This window comes from Saccostrea cucullata, unplaced genomic scaffold, assembly GCF_032062105.1.
Source record: "Saccostrea cucullata isolate Sc308-1 unplaced genomic scaffold, CSIRO_AGI_Scuc_v1 ctg16673, whole genome shotgun sequence".
Taxonomy (NCBI): domain Eukaryota; kingdom Metazoa; phylum Mollusca; class Bivalvia; order Ostreida; family Ostreidae; genus Saccostrea; species Saccostrea cuccullata.
The window spans coordinates 1-12108 of NW_026940433.1; the positions used below are offsets into that span (position 1 = coordinate 1).

General features: G+C 33.2%; 1 protein-coding gene across 2 annotated transcripts; it reads right to left on the minus strand.

Moving 5' to 3' along the window:
* Positions 1-121: 121 nt before the first annotated feature.
* On the minus strand, positions 122-5189 carry LOC134255414 (heat shock 70 kDa protein 12A-like). Of its 2 annotated transcripts, none has more exons than XM_062737930.1 (5): positions 5107-5189; positions 2606-2934; positions 2206-2424; positions 1902-2061; positions 122-1477 (listed from the first exon to the last, which is right to left on the minus strand). In XM_062737930.1, the coding sequence occupies exons 2-5, from the start codon at positions 2903-2905 to the stop codon at positions 423-425; spliced, it is 1734 nt and encodes a 577-aa protein (XP_062593914.1). In that variant the 5' UTR covers positions 2906-2934; positions 5107-5189; the 3' UTR covers positions 122-422. The 2 variants fall into 2 exon arrangements, with proteins under 2 accessions (XP_062593914.1, XP_062593913.1); XM_062737929.1 differs by lacking the exon at positions 5107-5189 and adding an exon at positions 3394-3541.
* Between the last annotated feature and the right edge of the window lie 6919 nt (positions 5190-12108).

Consider the following 12108-nt stretch of genomic DNA (forward strand, 5'->3'; position numbering starts at 1 on the left):
GTTATGATATAGGCTATATGAGGTTTGTAGATGGAAAATTTTAATTGTAATTGTAAAATTTCTCGTTTTACGTAAACGTAAAAAAAAATCATTATCAAAACTGGAATAGATTCACGACATGTAAATTGGATTTCTTTAGTTTTATTTTGTTATTACAGAAACAAGTCTGTTATAAATGCATATAAAATGATTATAATGTATATCACAATAAATATGTAATATTTTTAGTAAAATACTTGTATAAAAAATATGAACGAGACATTAGATGTTAGTAAAACTGGCCACCTAAGAGCTTGCAAAAGGCACTTTGTGTGCTTCTACTATTAAAAATACGCTATCACTCACAAGACCATACATTTTTCAACTCTGAACTGCTAAAATTGGTCGGTAAAGTGATAAATACAACTGAGGTAACCCGATTCTTAAAAATGCGTATCCAGATAAATTGCAGATGACGTTCCTGATTTTCTATGACTTAATCTAGCCTCGATTTCAGTGTGACTGAAAGACAACTGAACGCGGATTTTACTTTCTACTTCTAAATTAGGACTGAAAATTTCCAGTTCTCCAACCTTGAAACAACCTTCGTCCGTCACATACTTAGGGTCAGGATTCCGAGAGGCATACAGTTGTATTCTTGCCATGGAGTCATGAGAAACACGATATTTTTTATTTGTCTGATATTCTCCAACGGTGATCAATTCACCGATTTCCACGTGCTTACTAAAGAGATCATGACAGAAGACCTTGTCGTTTTCTTCCTCTTTTTTATCTGGATCATGTTCTCCCTCTTTAAACAGCTTTTTACATTTCGCCCCGTATGTGTATCTGCTCCGTCTTTGCTTAATCAGCCAGGGATCGTGACCGAATATCACCGCCCCCTTTAACACTGACCATTCAGCTTCCTCGGGGACAAGCACGTGTTTGTCTGGAAATTCTGTTAAAATTTTTCTGATGAGAAAAGAACAATTTGCAAAACCTCCAACCATTATTATTGTATCTATGCCTTGTCCTGCGCTCATTTGAAACATATCCCTCAAATGGTCACATATTGAAATTATTGATGGTTCAAAGAAAGAACAACTCGAGTCATGATCCAGTCTTAATTTACCACTGTTAAACGTAAATTCGATCGTTCTTCCATCTCTCAGAGAAGCACTTTTCACAGAAGAAAGATCTGCATGATGATTTTTCTTATACTGATCTAAAATTCCGGCGGGGATCGTAATTGTCATTTTCCTTCTATGTGTGCTCAAACTTCTTTTTGCTGTTTCAATGTTCCTTTCAAGTTCTAAGATGTCTAGCTGTTGATTTTGTTTGAGTTCAGACATGGTCTGAGTACCAAGAACATCTTCAAACAATTCCATGATGCGATCGTTTACCTTGGTACCTCCCCAATCACCGCCCGACGACTGGAACAATTCCTTCACACTCCCATCCTCCAAAACTTCGTGTGTTGTGATGTCAATCGTTCCTCCTGTAATACAAACAGGAAATTTATCTATTATTAAGCAGGGGCAAGCGACTAGAGGGGTCGTTATATTGAATGTCTTTGCAAAACCTAAACAAGCTTGGGTTAAGTTGGGTCGTATTTCTTAAAATAAATTGTTATACCACTGTTTTAAAATTATTTTTCCAATTTCAAGATTAAAACAGGACACCTAGGATCAGTGTGTCGATCATGTCGATAGGGAATTCCTTCTGTTCCTAGATATTTTATATTACCTCTGATGTTTTCTCAAGTCTGTGGATTAATTAAATTCTGCTAATAGTGCTTAGTAACAAAGTTTACGAGCCCGACAACTACTAGTATTTATTATCCTAACCTCCTTTTTATAAATGTTACATTATCATGGCATTTTTTGTGAAGTTCAACATATTTTGTTCATACACGTACAAACCTCCAGCATCGACAATGGTGTAACTGGATCCAGGGGAGAAGGTTCTATAATTGTCTCCAACTTCTCCCATCTTCTTTTTCTCTAAAGGTAAATGTTTCAGACATATAGCTGCCGCCTCCGGCTCAAGTGCCATGGTAAGCATCTCCGATTCTATTCCTGCCTGAAAACGGATAAAATTTCAAATTCTTTACAATCCATCCAAGAAAGCAATTTCAACAGAGTGGGAAATAACTGCAATTTTTTTTTGTATTTGAAGAGTACCAAGGTTCAATTTCTTTGCATTACCACAAAACAAAACTTTTACCATCATGGCAGCTTTCCTGACGAAGGACTTGGCCGGTTGAGACCAGATGGCGGGAACAGTTATAACCCACTTGATGTCTTTATCTGTGGTGTAAGAGACCTGTTTCATAATTTCCTTGGTCAGCTGCTCCGTTAAATACTTGATGGAAGCAGAAAATACTTTCATGGCAGACATTTTCTTTCCATTATCTGCAACCAGTTCTAAACTCTCCAATACACTCTACAACATAAATGCATCATATTGACATTATTCTGTTTAGTGAAATGTTGTACATGTATTCTATTATATGAAAACATAAAAAATAAATATATTTCATATGAAAATTTGAACAATAAAGTGATAGATACTCTTTTAAAAATTTGTCTGTGAGTATGTCAGAGAGTAAAAGACAAATACTAACCTGCTGCTCATAAAGCGACATTTTAAATCTTCTGAAGAGACTCCAATTTTCTGCCACACCATCCAACAACAAATCGGTGTATCTATCCTCGGCTTCATAACCAAAACTATCAAAGTCTCCGTTCTGATCGAAGAGAATGACAGTGGGAGTTTTGTAGGTGACAATAGTTCCGTGCCATGTCTTTAACCAGACGTTGGTTGGTTCCTTAGTGAAGGCATCCCTAGAGGAGAAGGCCACACCAGAAAACGTGGTTCCTAAATCAATGGCGGCCACAAACAGATAAGAAAGACCTTCCCCCATTTTGTAATCGGCTGTTTTTGAGTTCGTACCTGTATTTCAATTAAATGACTTAAGTACATGTATGAAATAATCATTCAGATTGCTCATTTCATATAGAGTAGTGACTTATAAAAGATATAAACTTTTTTTTAAACTTCTGTATATTCTATATAGACCCTGAGCACTAGCGACAGAATTCATACTCTACGTAAGAACACTATAATAAAAAAAAGATACAAACTATACTATTGGTAAACAAGTTGATGAAGCAAGCTAGATATGATCATTTAAAGTCAAGTTAGATATAAACATTTAAAGTCAATATTTGCAAGTTCTATAGTTGACGCGGTTGCCTTGTCGGCGGATGTAATATATTATTGGTCGAATGCTTACTGGAATTTTTCATATTGTTTTCTTGGCGTTGTTTGCAAGCTTGATTATCTTAATTTTTCTATTTAGGAACACACGGCGGATTGGCATGACTGGGTGAGATTAAAAGAGACGCTTACTTCTCGATAGCATGTGATCCAACGTCTGATGTTTTAGAGGCACGTGTCTGCTCTGCTCATGATTTGTATCTTTTCCAGGACCTAAGAGTTTGGCAACTGTTTAATTGTTTTCTCCATATTTCAAGTATAAGCATGACGTTGGAAAGGATTAAATACAGATGTTTCAAATAACAAAATACATTAATTTTTTCAGGGCCGTCAATAAAAGGAAACTCTACTATGTTTAAATATAGGAAAAAAGAGCTTTATAAGGTAACAATAATAATGATATTCTATTCCGTTTAAAAAAAATGAATAAGCACCTGTCTTTTAATGATGATACACACAAAAATAGTCCTTTGCTGAAAACCCTGCCCTACTTTCCGTGGGTTTTCCTCGAGAGAAAAGCTATCATATTTCTATGGATTGTTATCATTGCATAGGACAAATATGTACAATCTCTTCTAGTCATTGTTTTCAAAAATATTTCCATCTGAATGAAACGCGGTATCATAAAACATATTTGTACTTTTTAAATAGGAATGGCCTCCCATATATGTATTTTAAAAAATAAATTGTATGCATATTTATAAGAGAAATTTAATATTGAAAGTGTTCATTAACAAATACCTTCAAACAAGTATTCTGTTTTAACTAATGTCATTGGAGATGCTAACAAAAGTGTAAAATAATCTTTAAGAAAGATATAACCCAGATTAATTATTATTACTTGTGACACGATAGCGGTGTTTTTCTTTGAAGTTTACTGTTCTGTATTAGCAATACAGAACGGGACTGTGGTGGGCGGAGCTACTTTCCGTTCTGCATTAGCCTTGTTTACAGTATTGCATTTGCCAACTATTCTGTATCTAAAATACAGCACGGTCTAAAAATAAATCTGATTCAATTTAGCAAAGCTAGCACGTACACATAATAAATACTGATGTTTTCCTATTATTAATTTTTAGGAAATACCCGGTATTTTCCTGAGAATGCAGAATGTCAAAATTTCTAAATCACTTTTTAAAAACTTATTCCACACAGAATCTACACGTAATTTCGATCGAAAGTAAAAAGAAAAATCGCAATAACGGAAAACATCCTCTGTACCTAATTTTGAACAATCCACACGAAACGGAAAATTCGCTACCACGGAAAAAATCCTTCTCGCTGACGACAGCCACACGTCTCTTTCACTTCGTTTTTAATGTCGCAATTCAATTTGAAAATAAAAATCCGTGACATCAAAGTCCATCGAAGAATTTTCTGTAAATCCTGTTTATGTAAATCTAGTTAAACCGGGATTTTAAGATCCCTGAAATAAATTATGATAAATCTCCATCTACAATCATAACAATAGATCCCAACAATTACGGTTAAATCCTCCAATTTATCCATTAAGACTGACTATCACTCGATTACGTCTACCCCGTTAAATTGTCAAAACAAATCTGACCGAATTTTACGTTTTCCGTGGAAATATATATATACTGCGGATGCGTACTCCCCGTCGGGGCCTCATCTACAGAACTCTGGCGGAAGTTTGGACGCTGCAAAGTTATAAAGTGGGCGGAGCTATTTTTGATTGATCGTGTCACAAATCATTTAGAGAACTTGACAGGTTCTGTATCGTAGATACAAATTTGGGGGCGGAGACTCGTGCTTTCGCACTCGTCTGCCCCCAAATTTGTATCTACGATACAGAACCTGTCGAGTTCTCTAAATAATACTTACTGTATCTAAATTTTAGCCACCATTGTTATATATAGAGTTACACTTGAATGCGGAAGGTCAACGTCAACCGTAGTGACAATCATGTGCACGCTCCTTATAAAAAATTGAAAAAATCGGAAATTCCGGCAATATTGAAAGCATGTGATACTTCTACAATCCACTAAACGATAATTCTGATTTGTACACTACTTTGTCTATAATTATGTAAAACTCTTTTCGACAGTAGTCAATTTTACACATATATATTACTTAATTAAACGATTTATAGCTGTACAGAACAAAGTTAAAAACGTGTTCAATTTTCAGACACTTAAAAAGACAAATACAGAAATGTCAAAAGTTGTTTATATGATTTCTTTTGCAAAAAATAAGATTTTGTAATTATGAAAAAAGAATACGAGTTCCCTTTCATGCCACTTTATGAATAAGAAATGCAAATTTGATTAAGCAGAATTTCGCGATTATTTTTTTCTTTTTGCATAGTATCTATAAGGGGATTAATCATTTGATTTACCTAAACAAGATCATTTTTAACCCACGATATTTTTTAACTGATGCAGGCTTACGACTACAGTGAAAACTGCCTAATCCGACATCTGAATAATCCGACATACTAGCTTTGAATTCCAACGATAAATATCTTTCCCATATAACTATTTTCCTTGTTTTTAACACTGTACTGTGCAATCCGACAACCTGTCTATTCCGACTCCCAGTGCATGTAGGATTACACAGGTTTCACTGTACTATTGAGTCTGAGATTACCATATCTTGTCCTTCATTCATATATACTCAAAACTTCTAAGTATTCACACTAATGAATGCATTTATTTAAAAACTACTTCATAGAAAGGTATACTTTCAAATTATTACAACAAGTGAGTCTTCTCATCAATTGTTGAAAAATATTACCGATGATAACCAATGTTTTGTGACGAAGCTTAAAAACAATAAATCTGTACTTTGAGGCAAGTGTTTTGTGTAATAAGCATCTTTTTGTGATCATCATCAAATGTCCCCTGGTCTTAAAAAAACCAAAATATTGACAAAATGACAGTTGAGAAAGAAGGGAAAGCCGTTGGAATGCTGATAACTTGATCATCCTTGCACCACGTTTAACTTACTTTTATTTTAGCTCTTAATTGTCCTTAATATACCTTTTAAAAATTAATAACCAGTATCAAAACCCATTTAAACACATTTTTCTATAGCCTGTATGTCATTTTCATCGCCAATTTATCACAATTTGAAAGCTTTGGACAAAATTTAACCAAACCGGATGTGATCTGGATCTTTGTCTCAATCCAAGGTTTTTTGTCACACTAGGTTAAAAGAGTTTTAAATTGTCCTGAAACAATTTTAGACACAAAAAAATACAATTTCAATCGTATGAATTATGTTTTTAAAAAAATCGGTGCTCGTGGCAGTCAAACATCATCCCAAACAATCTGCCCCTCAGTTGCCCCCCAAAAAGATTGAGGGGTAATATGAAATCTATCTATCCTTCTGTGTTTAATGATCCAGAAGTGAAAAAAGAATTAGATAGATTACATGATCAGCGCGTACTGGCCCATGCCGACAAAGTAGGTAACAGCATTGTTTTCGTTTGTAAGGCTAATTATTTAATTTATATTTAGAAGAACTTGGATTTAATTCTACAAGTGGTTATCCTACTTATACTCATTCCTCCCTGTCTAAGGAAGAAATTCTTCATAAATACTTTTAATTTTTCACAGATCAAAACGAATTTGAACTACCCTATATATATATTGGATTCCGAAACTTCATAAAAATCCTAACAAACAAAGATACATAACGGATTCCTGTAAATGTTCAACCAAGCCTCTTTCGTTACTCCTCAAGATATTGACAGTAGTGAAGGAAAAACTTCAAGAGTACTGTGCAACAATATATTCAAGAAGTGGTGTGAATCAGATGTGGACACTCAAAAATTCCGAAGAACTTTTTGACAATTTGAAATTACAAGATTTTACCAAACTCAACGGTTTAAAAACTTACGACTTTTCAACTTTATCACAACCATTCACCACGATAAATTAAAGTCCAGGCTTTCTGATATCATTGACAGCTGCTTTTTCAATACCAACAGAACTCGTAAATTTACTTACCTGGTCATTGGTCATTTGCAAATTTATTTTGTTAAAAAACATTTTGATTGCACACACAAGTACTCTGAAGTTGACATAAAAAAGATGCTTGAGTTTCTGATTGACAATATCTGTATGGTTTTTGGAGACCAGGTATTTCAACAATCTATTTGAGTTCCCATGGGAACCAATTGCGCTCCACTATTAGCAGACCTATTTTTGTATTCATACGAAGCAGAATTTGTGCAAAATCTCATACGTGAAAAGAAGAAAACACTTGCTGTGGCCTTCAACTCGACATTTAGATATATCGACGACGTATTGTCAATTAACAATGGTAATTTCCCTTCCTACGTCGATACGATATATCCTGGTGAGCTTGAGATAAAAGATACCACAGAGTCTGACACATCTATGTCATACTTGGATATTTTATTTGAAAAAGACGTCAATGGTAATCTAACATCCGAGCTATATGATAAACGTGATGACTTTAATTTTTCTATTGTCAAATCCCTTACTTATGCAGCAATATAACATTCATCACTTGCATACGGAGTGTATATATCTCAGTTGATTCAATACGCTAGAGCATTCTCTAGGTTGAACAATTTCTAAAATTATTGACAAACAAGTTGATGAAAAAAGAATATCAGCAGTCTCGTTTAAAGTCATCATTTCGTAAGTTCTATGGTCGATACAATGACCTTGTCAGCAAATACAACTTATCATTGAGTCAAATGCTGACTGATTTTCATACTAATTGTTAGTCAGTTATTTATACACTGAATTAACAGCAGAATTCTCCGTTATTTCATGACAAGGAGCACACGGCGGATGTGATCAGTCAGCAGGGGATGCTCACTCCTCCATGACACCTGATCCCACATCTGATGTTTCGGAGGTCCGCGTTTGATCTGCTCCTTTTTTGTATTGTTTTATTTACTATGATATTGAATACTGTTCGTTATCTCCATATCCTTCTCTGATTCATCCTTAAAGCGGCACACTTACGTGCTAAACGCCCAAGGATATTGACTTAAAGGTACTTGTGTGATAATGCGCGACCAAATTGCCGGATCTGAATCCCATTGAACACTTTTGGGATTTTTATAAAGAATTTCAAAGCCCCCCCTCCATTCCACACAATTTTAGCGATTTGGAAAGATCTAGGCAGTAGTTGTGGAAGCAGATTGGTCAATCTCCTATTCAAGGATACATGGTGCAAAACAGAAGAGGGTGTCTTGCAGTAATTAAAACGAATGGTGGTCTTACTCCATAGAGATTATTCTATGTGACTTTTCATTTTGAGTGTACATCATTTCCATCGCACTTTACTTAAAATTCTGACGAGATACTTGCATGAAATTGTTGCAACGCCGAAATGAAATATGCATCATTAACTATGAATTAAAGATATTTTTTTACGCATTTGTTCTTTAAAACTTAAAAAAAAACTTTAGGTGAACACTTAGATGTTTGGTCAAGTATACACAGGAAAACCTAAAGAGAAGACTTATTTTCTGTTTACGCATGGTCAGTTTTAGTGCAATTTTACATGTTACTATATTTAAACACTCCAACATTGAAAACGTAATTACATTACACTTAATGTTTACTCAAAAATATCTTCAAGGTAAATGAATACGAAATCCATAAAGTATTTACTAAATATTATTTCTGGTTCAGAATGATCTTTTAAAACATATATTTGAATTATAATCCGTACTATAAAAATCTTTGTCCTTAAAATGTTAAAAAAGATAGCATTTAATAATATATATAAAATATTTCCTGCTTTTATTAATTTTTAGTGTATCTCATACGTGTGTGCAAATTTTCACCGAAAGACGTTCATTAGAAAGAAAAAAATACACAATGTCTCAATAATTTTCGAACAGGCCTCGAACGTGATATAGAGCCTTAGGACTCCGAATATGTACATTGAATGAATGCATGGACTTTTAGTCAATGATCTGTATATAGATAATATACAACTGTACTGTATTGCTTTAAATATGTATATATATAAAGTACGCTGATATATGAAATCATTATTTTCTTCATTTACAAAGTCAAGATATATTTAAAAAAGACTGAATCTTTATACTTTATATTAGAACATTAATATTTGGGAATTAACAGAAAACAATTATATAGAGATAATGAAATTAGTAAAAGTCAACTTATACTCTGTCCTTTCTTGGTCATTGTCAAAATTCAGTCAACATCATGAACATAGACAAACCAACAACAACAACAACAACAAAAAACAGCAAATCTGCTGGTCATGATCAGACTAAGATCTCAAACAAAATTAATTAACTAAGGTGAAACCAATAGAGGGAAACAAACCAACCAATGAAATCCAAGTTGGCCCAGGCTCTACACAAGATTTATATAGAAAGGGATAAGGGTATAATGTTGGATGTCATATATATATAAATAACTTAATGAACAAAAATTGATGTAAAATAATTCCATGTGGATTTATTCGATAAACGAAATGCTGAAAAGAAATAAATATGATAATTCCACTCAATTAAATTAATCTTGAAATAAAATAATTATTATAAGAAAGAAATAAAATAATTTATATATGAAATAAATCCTCCAAACTGACTTTTCCATAATGTTTTTATTGATTTGAGATGGAATAAAACATTTAAGATGCATTATTTTTAAAATCTCGAAACATTCTTACAAATTCATGAAATAATAGCACATAAGGAATAACAATTAGTTTAAGTTCAGTCAGTGGTGTAACAAATGAATATTGTTAAACTAGTGACAAAAAATGTTACACAAAATGCCATTATTATTTTTTTTTTTTTCATTACATTAATATTCAGAACATTTTAAGAAATTGTCAAAAATCCATTTTATAAGTTAAACAAACTGAGATAATTAGAATATCTTTGTTTACTCTGCTTTTTGGTTTCATATGTAAGTACTGAACATTTTTCACATTCTCTGTCTTTTCAGAATCTGTAATACTTCCTTAAACAGATTTCTTTGCTGAACCAAGAATTTCATAGAAAAGAGGCATATCTTGGCCTTTGATCGCAACCCGGTTTACTAAAGGTTGTCAAACACTCTTTTTTTAATAAACCATCATTTCAGAGAATATTTTATCCATGCTGTTAATATCATCAAAGTAAACCACGTAAAAATTCGATAGTAATATGTAATACTTTCTAATTATCTTTTGAATGTAAATGCTGCAAAGTAAAGTCAGAAAAGCTTTATTCTGAACAGAAACAAACCCTTTCTGTGGCTAAAGCCGTTTTTGTCACTTGGTTCATATTCCACCTGCCAATTCCCGGAAAATACATTTAAGTAAGAAAACATATTGTATCGAGCCAAATGATGTATGGATTAATTAATCCTGGACAAAGGAAATACATCTTTAAACCTGTAAACATAAAGTCTATACAAATTAAGTAGGTATGTAGTATTCTGCTTTTCCTCACCATGCAGCACAATCAGGGATGGCCATTGGCTCCAAAGATTCTATAATAATGTACTCTAGCATTTTATCAATATTTCTTTTTCAATTTCTCTTGAAAAGTGGAAAGGCGAACAACGAAGAGATTGCAATTGCTTCTTTCATCTCGCGTTTAGTGCCAAAATTACAAAACTGGTATGTTAACCAATCTAGGCATCTCAGACACTTGCTTGAATCTGCATCCAATGCTGTGATATTTAGTGTTTTTGGTCTTCAGCGGAAGACGCATATTATCATTATTACTTTTTTGGCCTCTTTTAATATTTTTCTTTTTTTTACCTGATAGTTTGTATAATTTCCTTTTTCTGTGCTTCTTTACTTTATTGAGAACACCTACTTCTTCCTCTTATTTACGATGCAATTCTTTAACAAATATATTCCATTCAATTAAAATAATTATTTTATAATTTATTTCATGTACATGTGTACATACGTGTATACGAGTTCACCAAATGATTTCAGATTATTAATCCATCTATTTGTTTTTCAATACGTTTATTTCATATGATTGGTCAAACCAATTAATATTGGTTAGACCAATTTTCAATTTACTAAGTCAGTTCACATGCATATGGCGGCATTATGGTCTTCTTTTACTCGAAATAATTTAAGTAAACAAAGTGTTTCAAAATGAAATTTATTGCTGAGGACAACAGCTGTCTTTTGTTTCTAAATAAGAATATATGGCACATCGTAAAAAACATGCATCAGATGTATAAAAACTTCTTTTTTTAAAAAAAAACCCTTATCTTTGATATATTTAATATATTAATCATGTTCAGTAATATTATTGATTAAATCGTTAGATTAAAAAAAAACGCCGCAAAGTGATGGAAATTAACTTAAACGCATTTGCATAAGTTTCAGAGAGGTTAATAATATATTTATTATAAGCATTTGATTTTTATTTAAAAAAAAGCTTTATGTTTTCATATCAATTCATTTTTGCAATCAATAACGTACAATTTTGTACATAGTATTGGCTTTGAACTTCTACACATAATTAAAGCATTAAATATATACATAGGTATCACTCTCAAAGCGATATGTTTATTGCAGTCATATATAAAACAAATGTTCATCTTTATGGTCAGTCAAAAAATGCTATTATCTAACAGTCATAATTAACTCCAAACCGTTATGAAAATACACTCATGAAATATTTCTTTTTTACTTCTTGCGTTTCCTCTCCTCTGGTAGGACGTATCCCTTACACACAAGCGGTCCACTATCGTGAAGCAGAAGGGCCGGCCACACACAGACTTCCACAGTTTTCCCGCGGCGGCCATGGAGGGAAAACAAGCCCTTGTCGATTTCTTGTCCTCTCTCGGGACTGATGATAACCATAGGCGGATCCTGCATACACATGTACCAACACAGCTCCAC

Bases quoted from the DNA above. Each gene is read 5' to 3' on its own strand.
- LOC134255414 (XM_062737929.1), bottom strand. The intron at 2,062-2,205 runs GTAAAAGTTTTG...ATCCGTTTTCAG, and splicing joins TCAGGAAAGCTGCCATGATG to GCAGGAATAGAATCGGAGAT. The intron at 1,478-1,901 runs GTTTGTACGTGT...TTTGTATTACAG, and splicing joins CACCATTGTCGATGCTGGAG to GAGGAACGATTGACATCACA.